Source organism: Vombatus ursinus, unplaced genomic scaffold (genome assembly GCF_900497805.2).
Source record: "Vombatus ursinus unplaced genomic scaffold, bare-nosed wombat genome assembly UNPS02010548.1, whole genome shotgun sequence".
NCBI classification, from domain to species: domain Eukaryota; kingdom Metazoa; phylum Chordata; class Mammalia; order Diprotodontia; family Vombatidae; genus Vombatus; species Vombatus ursinus.
In genome coordinates this window covers 15705278-15716005 of record NW_020950326.1, presented here as the reverse complement: position 1 = coordinate 15716005, position 10728 = coordinate 15705278, and the positions used below count along the sequence as shown (strand labels likewise).

General features: G+C 41.4%; 1 protein-coding gene across 4 annotated transcripts in view; it reads left to right on the top strand.

Annotated features, from left to right (window-relative positions):
- The first annotated feature begins 3245 nt into the window (after window positions 1-3245).
- The window catches only part of IWS1 (IWS1, SUPT6H interacting protein), a 33908-nt gene continuing 26425 nt past the window's right edge, over window positions 3246-10728 (top strand). Inside the window, exons 1-3 of one of the 4 annotated variants that reach the window (XM_027854692.1) lie at window positions 3331-3582; window positions 3746-3823; window positions 5712-5827. In XM_027854692.1, coding sequence (XP_027710493.1) covers window positions 3342-3582; window positions 3746-3823; window positions 5712-5827 — 435 coding nt within the window. In that variant the 5' untranslated portion in view covers window positions 3331-3341. The other 3 variants (XM_027854694.1, XM_027854693.1, XM_027854695.1) reach the window with 3 other exon arrangements.

Genomic DNA, 10728 nt, shown 5'->3' with positions numbered 1-10728 from the left:
GGGGGGGGGGGGGTGGGGAAGTTGGGAGGACAAAAGACAAGGGTTGAGACAAAAGTTGAGAAGACAAAAGATATCTGATTAAATTTCAGCACTACAGCTGCCCACAAAACAAAGCTTGATTGTTGGAATATACCCCTGTCATCCTCCTTTCTCCTTTCACCAACTGGGTTTCCCCCCAGGATGAACTGACAGACTTTTGGGAGAAAAACCAGCTGCTGGTGCTGGTCTGTGAAGGAAGACAACAGAACACCTTTGGTCCCCTTTGTCCCTTTTCCACTTTTCCTCTAGAAGGGTCTCTGAGAGCCCAGCAGATGGGGCAGTGACATAATTCCTTCATAGGTACATGACAGAGGCAAACAGGTGCTTTCCCACTTGACCAGAGAGGGATATTTCTAGATAATGTGATTCCTGAACCCTTGCCTCCTACTAGAATTGGGAAGTGGGGGGAACTCCTAGGCAGGATGATAGCTTCTACAAAGGCAAGAGGGATTTCTTGGATCTATAAAGTCCATTCTCAGGTTTCTGGTCGCAGACTTGTGTTCCATAAATGGCAAAGGGTGACCAGAAATTCTCTCTGTCCTCTGGGTGAACATGCTCAGTCTTCATCTAACGCTAAAGAAAGGTAGCTAGGCTTCTGTAGGATGGGCAGGGTAAAAGCACTGAAGACAAAGGGACCAGGACAAGGGAATAGCTTCTTCCACAAAAATCTGTCCCCCCTCAATTTGAGCCAAATGAGACTCCCATCACCTATTGAACTTATCAAGGGAAGAAGCTTGATCAAAACCCTTATGTCATCATTTTATGGATTAACAATTAGTTGCTGATATTTGTAAAACCTTAGTCTCCCTACAGTGACAACCTTTAAAATTTTTGATGCCTCTGATGTTCATTCTGTGTGTGACCTTGTGCAACTCACTTAATCTCTCTGGGATTCAGTTTCCTTTTTTTATAATGGGGGGGTGGGGAGAGTGGGTTGATTAAATGGCCTTTAAGATATCTTCAAACACCAGCACCAGATCTATAATTCTGTGATCTCATCAGCTCCCAACAACAATCACCTGAGTAAGTACTCTAGCTAATATAATTTCCATTTTACAAACAAGGAAACAAGTTTAAAAGTTATAGTGACTTGTCTCTGGATACAGCAGGTAGTAGATCCTCTTACTCCAAATCCTATCTTCTTTTCACTGAAAGTGCTGCTTCCTTTTCATCCCTCTTCCCAAGGACATACTAGAGCTATCTCAAACTAGCTTTCAAGAGAAGATTTGTTAAATTTTCAGTTTGGGCATTACATCTTAGGAATTTGCAAATGCTACAAATCAGGGCTTAATCTGTTATTTTGTGACTTGTATAAACTTAGTGAAATGATGGAGAAAATGTATGATTCAGATTAAACTTAAGTGTTTTTTTGTTGTTGTTGAGAACTGGTTGTTAAACATTTGCCAAGCACACTCCTACCTCTAGCTTATTCTTTCGTTATCTAAGTGCCCTAAAGCAAGCTCTACAAGTAGTGCATATTCTTCTCTTCCCTTATATTGTGAGCTTCTTGAGAGCAGGAACTATCTTTTGCCTTTCTTGTATCCCCAGGGCTAATGGCACAGTGCCTGGCATACAGTAGACACTATATAAATGTTTATTCCCTTCCCCTTTAATAAATGCTTATTAACTACTGACTTTCCTCATTAGAATGTAACCTTCTTGAAAACAGGACTTCTACCATTTCTTTATTTCCCCACAGCCTACAGTACTGTCTCTTCTCATTTCATTTGGACTTATTTTCATTTGTGTTCACAACTCCTGGAGGGAAAGTCCCTCCACCCATGCAGATCTGCAAGTGTAATTTAGTCTTTTAGAGAGTAACCTGGCATAGTAAGAGATTGTGACCCTCCCCTGAACATATACCCAATGGGCATCAGAGATCGAACTTGAATTTAGATTTTCCTGATTGCAACGCACTCTATCCACTTAAACAAGGAGCGCGTCTGCCTTGCACAAAGTAGGCGCTCAATAACTGCTCGAGTCGAAAAAATAAAGTGAGGACCAAGGCGGTAACTAGAAACTTCTGAGAAAATAAACGGTATTCTGATATTAAAATAAAGTAATGGGGTCGTTGGGCTTTTTTTCGCCTTTTTCAGTAGCAATTCTTATTTTTAAAAAAATCGTTGGATTGTTATTTTTCCTCTTCCGACAGAAATTGACTTTTTAAAAACTCATTGGATGGTTGGTTTCCCCCGCAATGAGTCCAGAAAACGGAAAGGTTCAGAAGCCCCGGCCAAGCTTTGTCTGACGCGCGCTTGCCCTTCTTGCCCGGGTTCAGCCAGACTACATTTCCGAAAGGTCTCTGCTCCCACCGAGTTCTACCAATCAGAGGGCAGAAAGACGAGTGCCGGGCGAAGAGCTGAATTTAGGCCTAGCCAGAAAGGAGACTAGACAGCCCCTCCCTGTTTCAAATCTCAGGCCTTAAGAGAAGGGCTCACTTTGCCGCCCTAAAAACATTTCTCGAAATAAAGAGACAAGTTTGTTCTTTTAAAAAAGAATAATGGTAGAAAACGTTCACACTGCCAACTTTGAGATCCGACTACGCTGGCGGAGAGCTGAAGTTTCCGCGTTTCCTGGGGCATGCTTGGAAGTACTAGTCCTCCGGCACACTGTTGCATGCTGGGAACTGTAGTCCCAGCCGCTCGCCACCTACCCCTTCAGGAATAGAGTGGTTTAGAAACGCACGACGACAAAGCCTGAGATTGTCGGAGCAGGAGGCCAGACCGCCATCCCAGGGTACGCACTCGGGTCGTATCGGGAGCTAATGAAGCTCTGCCTTTTAGGCCCGCAATCGGAGTACCCCCTTTCAATGCTCTCCTCCGCCCGTTCTCGAAAACCCTCCGCAGCCACCGTCTCCCGCCGCTCATTGGCCCTTTGACTCGTCGCGACTCCTGCGCACTAGATCCCTTTGAGGGTCTTGGGCAAGCGCCATTTTGGTCACGGAGGTGCTGCTGGGAAGCCTCTCTCCCGCCGGCTGGGGGACAAATCACACTAGGCCGGACCTAGGCAGCCGTCGGCTCTTTCTCCCGGAGGTTCCCGGCAGCCTCCCCGCCCCTTCTGTGTCCCGCCTTGCTGCAGGTCGCAGGGACCCCCACTCTGATTCGGGGTCCGGTAGGCGCCCTCCTGAGCCCCAGGCCGGGCTGAGCCGGGAGGGGAAGAGAGGGGGTCGGTAGCGGGGAGGAGGCGGGGGGCGCGGCGCGGGGGGCCCGGAGCCTCCCGGTGCAGGCGCCCACCTCGGGCCCGGGCCCGCCATGGAGATGGAGTATTACAGCGGCGACCAGTCAGGTGAGGAGGCCCCGGGGATGGCAGGGGCTGGAGAGGGGGCGAAGGGCAGGCTCCCCGGGGAACTTCCTGTGCTGCCCTGGGGAGGGTCTTCATCCAGGTTTGGGCCCATCCTCGGGGCCTCCGAACAACCCTGGGAGAAAAGAGGAGATTCTGGCGGAGCAGGGAGCGGAGATCGCGCCCCCGGGCTCGGGACAGTGGCCGGCACACAGTCGGCGCCTAATGGATGCTTGCTGACCGACCGACCGTTGTTTGCCTACGGTGAGACCACTTCTCCCCCAGAGTAAAGCCGGTCTCCGGAGCTGGAGAAACCCGGGAAGGGACACACTAGGTATCCGAGCAGACGCTGTCAGTTTCAGAGTCAGTTTTTTTTGGCTAAAGAGTTGCCAATCCGAGGGAATCCGCACTTGGTGTATCTTTTCAGAGCAGTGTCCCGGGCCTGCGACTCACCGAGCTTGCAACTCTTCTTGCCACCGAGATCCTCAGATGGCCTGCAGAGTCGGTAACCAAAGCATCTGCCAGAAAATAGCTCACTCCTGTGTAGGATTTGGTTTTTGTTGAGTGTTTTTCTCACAAAAGTCCTTTGAGTTGAATAGTGTAACAGTACTAAGCCCATTTTACAGATGAGGAAATGAAGGTTTGGAGAAGTAAGGAAACTGATGGCCACAGCTGTCCAGTGACCAAAACCCTAAGTTCTAAATTAGGCTTCAGGACGTTGGGCAAGTTGTTTGGTGTGTTAAAAAGGCGATGGACTAGATCAGGAGACTTGGGTTTTAGTACCCTTGATGGTTCTTACTGTATTTTGTGAACCTCAGTTTATTCATCTGTAAAAATTATTAGGTAGTACTAGTTGGTCTCTAAAGGATATTTAAATTAATCTTTAAATAGCATAAACTCTTTGAATTCCTTTCCCATTAGGAAGTTTCTTAGATTTTAGGCAGTGAACATTTTGGAAATGTGGTTTTGTTCTACTTGTATTCAGTAAATGTTCTAGATCAAAGGTGACTCCCAAGTGGCATTTAGTTGTTAGTGACATTTTGCACTACATACTGTAATTTTTTTTCCTCATCCTTCATTAAACAAACCTGCTATATCCCTGGCACTGTGCTAGGAACTAAGGATTCAAAGACCAAAAAAGAAAAAGAGGGAAGGAGAAAGAGAGCCTGCCTCATAGTGCTTGTATTTTCTATTCTTCCTCTTTCTAGCTGTCTTGCTTAATAATTCTTTTCTTTCTTCCATTTTTATGTCTTGGGTTTACTGGTGGTATCTGATGTCACTGGTTAGCCCCAGTGGGAATTCTTTGCCCCAGACGTGACTAATTAATGCTTTAGAATTATAGTTTAAATTTGATCCTGCCTTCGATTTAGATTGACTAGTAAGACCATGTAGCAAATAGTTGGCAAAATATGCTTATCAACATAAAGTAGTAAGGAATGCTTAAATGTTATTTCCTTTAATGCTTTCTAATGTTCATACTACAACTTGGATTACTAAATATTTTAATCTGTTTTTACCAGTATTCTTTATGTTGTAAGTATCCCAGATAGGATCAATGGCTTTTGAGTTGGGTGGTCCTAAAGTCTCTAAAGATGTTCATTGTGATTGCTGATGGATCTTTGAACACTAAAAAAAAATTATAGGTTGATGGTGGTCAGGGGCAAAATAGATGTTGAAAGTAAAAAATCCTTTTCAAGCTAGTGTATCTATATTATGATTGGGAGTATATCTAGAAGTTTTATTTGAAAGCTACGTAGATAGCAACTTTTGTGACCTATTTCACCTGATAGTCAAATACTTGTAGGTTGATTTACTTTTTTAAATGATTACTTCAGATCTTTCATGTGCAAAATTAATATTTGGAGATGTTATATTTAACTTTTGTGACCTATTTCACCTGATAACCAAGTACTTGTAAGTGTAGATTGATTTACTTTTTTAAATCAGCACTTCAGTTCTCTCATGTGCAAAATTAGTATTTGGAGGTGTGGTCCTTTATATGGACCTTCATATTTGTGGATTACTTTGCCATGCTGTATTTTAGGGTCTACCAGAATGAGATCTGATTTTCAACATGAAGTGTAGTATGATCTAGTTAGCCAAATAGGAGTGATGTTTAGAGATCTTTCACTTGCTCCCTGGCTTCTCCATTGATGTTTGCTAAGTTCTACATACCTCTCATCATATTGATGTGGTTACTAGTCATTGTTTTACTTGTCATTATATGACATATATAACATTTTTAATACAAATCTAATGTAGAAATGTAATGTCCTTATGCTGTTTGCTAGTGGCAACCTTTGGCTATACTTTAAACTTAATCTTAGTTGTAGCCCAAGACATCATCGATCTTACCCTTTAAGTGGGATTTTTATTGTTTTGTTTTTGAGCAGATGATGGTGGAGCTACCCCAGTACAGGATGAACGGGATTCAGGGTCAGACGTTGAAGATGATGTAATTGAGCAGCACTCTGGATCAGACAATGGAAGTTTAGAGCATCATTCAGAGGTATTGGTTGAACAGCATCTTTGGGGAGGATTCATTGTTGTATTTAATTAGAACTGCTTCCTTTGGAGTGGATCTTGGAAATTATGTCAGAACTTGTCATCAAAACTTAGTGATTTGTAGGGGAGCAAGGTGGGAAGGGTGGGGAAGTTAATTAAAAAGTTTTTTTGGAAGTAAAAGTAGAGTTGCTTATTGTTTATGAATTGGCAGTAAAAACAGTTTTGGTTGCTTTAAAATTTTCATTCTTTTATTTTCAAATATTAGGCAATTGCAGCCTTGAATGTGGGTGTAAAAAATGAATTAACCTGATAGTGGCTTCCAGTCCTAGTCAGATTTACTGATGCCATATGATGGCAGTAAGCACCAGCAGCTTACAGAAGTAAAGTGTCAGTCTTCAGTCACAGATTGTGGAGCATATTACAAATTTTCATAGTAAACTACTATCTGCTAAAACTTTATTTAAGGATCTGATCCTCAAAGGCTTGTCTGGTTAGAACAGTGTATGAGAATTTAAAAGTTAAATTAAGTTGCCTGTTTATACTCTTCAGTCAGCATGAAGTTCCAGGGCTGAAGTTGTTAAATTACATATGTATTAATGATCAAAGCAAAATTGAGCTTAAAAAGGTGTGGAGATTCAAGAACCCAGCTGTAGGTAAGTTCTGCACAAAAACATTTCAGAGTGGTCAGCCTAGTCCTCAGACTAGATGGTCTCTAAGGTCTTATCTCTTTCTAACTTCACAGGTATGTGTAGATAACTTAAAAACTATATCACCACCTTCCTAGGTCTTATAGGCAGTATTATACACCGGTAATAAAAATAAAACTAACATTTATTACTCTCCTGTAAGTTGTTATATGCAAGATTTGAAGCACAAGGAAAAAGGAACAGTAAAGACAGTTTGATTTTTTTGTTTAAGCAGTATGTCATTGAATTAGTGAAGAAGTGTTTGTGCACATGTGAAAATGAAGAACATTCTTCAATAATGTAGTGAATATGTTCCCAATATGTTTATTCTTTCCAGCAATACAGATTGCAACCCTTATATTCCTTCCCAATCTTTGTGTTCCCCTTCAGAGCCTTTGCAGAGGCTTTCTACCTAACAATAAGAGGCCTTTAAAAAAATTGTATTTATTAGTGCGGCAATCAAGCTATCCATCCCTTGCACCTGTTATGTATCACATGCCAATTTACTTTTTCCAGTCATTTCTTGTATGAGAGCCCTTAAACCATTTCTTTTGTATAGTTCATCATTGGGAGCATCTTTCTACCCACCATGCATCACTCCATTGCCCCTGTGTCACCTGTAACTTTAAGTCTTCAGATTGTGGTGTTCATAGAATCTGAGATTTAGAAGGGCCATCTAGTTCCTAAATCCACAAAAGGAATCCTCACTCTGAGAGTCCCAAAGTGGTTTTTTAGCCTCTGCTTGAAGACCTTCAATGAGGAGAAACCTCCTGTTTCCCAAAGCAGCCCATTCTACTTTGAGACAGCTCTAATTATTAGAAAGCTTTTCCTAGCCTTATGCTTAAATTTTCCCTTTTGCAACTTCTACTCATTACTCTCTAGAGACAAAAAAGAATAAGTCTCATATCTGTTGCACGTGACAGCCATTTAGAAACTTGAATACAACTCTCATATTTCCTCTTAGCCTTTTCTTCTCCAAGCTAAGCATCCCCAAGATGCTGATCCCCATGGACATGAACTCAGGGACCTTTACCATTCTGATTGCCCCACTCTGGTCTTTACAGAATAATTAGCCTTGTGCTCAGGACTGGACCAGAAGACATAGTAAAAGTTCTTGCACTGGTTCATCACAGTGTAAGTGGAGAAGACTGATTCACAAGTATAAAATATCCAGAGAAGAGTGCAGGACACTGTCCAGTCCAGTCTGAGACAGTAAGGTTGTGGAAACTCCAAGAAAAAGATGAGGAAGAACTCGAGCAATCAACAACCTCTACCTGTAGGGAGAGGTCATGATATCTTAGATTTAGAGCTGGAAGAGACCTCAGAACCTCTGGTCCAACTACCTCCTTTCTACAGATAAGGAAACTGAAGCCCAGAGTGGCTAAGTACATTGCTCAAGGTCACTCTGGCATAGCCAGGATTTGAACCTAGTTCATCTACTATAAATCTCTCATCCTTTCCAATGTATCATGCTTCTCCACCAAGTACTTTAGCTCCAGCCTGGAGGATGGACAGAGAAGAGCAAGGTGGGCATGCCAGGTAAAAGAAGTGATGTAGAGGCAGGAATGACTGTGGCCTGTGCAGCACACTTTGTGATTAGCTGCAATGAAAGGTGAATGTTGAGCAAATATTGACATTATCATGAAACAGTTTAATTTTTAATAAAAGCACTAGCAATGAGTCAAGGGCTCCTATTGCACATTTTAAAATGGTATTAGCTATTAAAATGGTTATTTTCACAAACCTGGTTGTATGTAAATTGAATTGAGAAAATATAATTTAGTTTTCAAAAGTAAAAAATTTACAAAAAATTATTGGTTTTCCTATTTCTTTAATGACTTCTTTGGATTCTCGTTCTCTTACCAGCTTCTTAATGTGGGCATTCCCCAGAGGTCTGTCCTAAGGTTTCCTCTCCCTGCACTCTTATTTTGCAGTCTCTGACTCTCAAAAGATTTTGTTGTCTTTTGATTTCCATAACAGCATCTTCATTTTCCTACATGACACCTCTTCCTACTGTGTAAACGTGTTGGAATATACTGGGCATATAATAAATACTTGTTGCTTGACTGATCCAGATGATAGGTGAAATTTAAACAGTCCGTTAAGGTTTACAAAGTACTAAGTTTGCTGTCTTCTTTCATCCAGCCTTAATCTTTTTCCTCAACTCCAGTCCCATGTTACCAGCTTGCCTGCTAGACATTTACTCGATGTCCCATTCACATCTCAAATTCTTCATTTTCAGACTAGAACCTGGTGTATTTCTCTCCATATTCATCTCTCTGCCAAACTTCCACATTTCTGTTGAGAGCACCACCACCATCCTTCAATCACACAAGTTCATCTAACACTTAGCACTGAACTTGGCACATGGTAGGTGCTTAATAAATGCTAATTGACTAACTGACTAACTTCCCCTTACCCTCTGTATCTAGTCAGTTCACAAATCTTATAAAACCTACCTCCACAGTATCTTTAGTACTAATTTCCTTCTTTCTGTGTACAGGCATCCCTCGGAGATATTGTGGGTTCAGTTCCAGACCACTGCAATAAAGCAAATATTTCAATAAAGCAAATATTTCAATAAAGCGAGTTACATGAATTTTTTGATTTTTCAGTGCATATATGAGTTATGTTTACACTATACTGTAGTCTTTTAAGTGTGCAATAGTATCATTTCTAAAAAACCCAATGTGTATACCTTAATTAAAAATACTTTATTGCTAAAAAAAAAAATGCTCACTATCATCTGAACCTTCAGTGAATTGAAATCTTTTTTCTGGTGGAGAGTCTTGCCTTGATGTCAATGCTGTTGACTGATCAGGGTGGTGGTTGCTGAAAATTGGGGTGGCTGTGGCAATTTCTTAAAATAAGACAACAATGAAGTTTGCTGCATCTGTTGACTCTTCCTTTCATGAAAGATTTCTATGTGATATACAATGCTGTTTGATAGCATTTTTACCCACAATAGATCATCTTTCAAAATTGGAGTCAGCCCTCTCAAACCCTGCTGCTGCTTTATCAACTAAGTTTATGTAATATTTTCTAATATTTTTGTGTCTCAGGAACGAGGGAGGCCTGAGGAGAGGGAGAAAGATGGTAGAGGGGCCAGTGGATGGAGTAGTCAGAACACATGCAACATTTATTGATTAAGTTCGTTGTCTTTTATATGGATGAGGTTCGTGGCACCCCAAAACAGTTACGCTAGCAACATCAAAGATCAGTGATTACAGATCACCACAAGAGATACAATAACGAAAAAGTTTTGTATATGTAGAGCCTATGTCAGATTGCACATCGTCTTGGGGCAGGAGGAGGGGATAGGGGTGGGAATTTAAAACTCAAAAGCATATGGAAATGATTGTTGAAAACTAAAAATAAATTAATAAAAATTTTTTTGGTTTTTTTAAAAAATGAAAAAGTTTGAAATATTGTGAGAATTATCAAAATGGGACACAAACATGATGTGAGCGCATGCCACTGGGAAAATAGCTCCAGTAGACCTGCTTGATACAGGATTGCCACAAACTTTCAATTTATTTAAAAAAAAAATGCAGTATCTGCAAAGCACAATAAAATGAGGTGTGCCTATACACAGCTTCTACCCTAGTTCATCACCTCACTTGGACTATTGTATTAGCCTCTTAATTGGTCTTTCTGATTCCAGTTTTTCCCTTTTCCATCCATCCTTCATGTGGTTGCCAAATTAATATTCCTGAAGCACAGATCTGACCTTGGTGTCTCCCCACTCAAAAGCCTTCAAAGGCTCCCTGTTGTCTCTTGAATTTATTCCTCACAGCAACCCTATGACATAGGAGTTATCACATTCAAAGGTGAGAAAAAGATGAGGTTCAGAGATATTGTGACTTAGCCTCGTCACACAAGTTTGAAGAAGTTGTATTTGAACCCAGGTCTCCCCAAGTTCAGTGCTCTTTTCGCTATACCACAATTTCCTCCTGATGTCTCCACAGTGCCATTGTGATTCTGCACATCCCAAAACAAAGCTCATTATCTGGCTCTCCAAAATTGTTCCTCCTTCATTACTTCTGTCCATTCCTATGCCCTATTCTTACAACCTTGGGACTATCTTTGAGGCATTACTAGGTGCGCATTGGTGTTAATATGGTGGATTTTTATATCAGAATCTTGGACAATCGGAGCATGTGCCTCAGAGACTCCCCTATTGGAGGAGAGCCCTTAAGGCTGCCTTTTGCTTTACTGA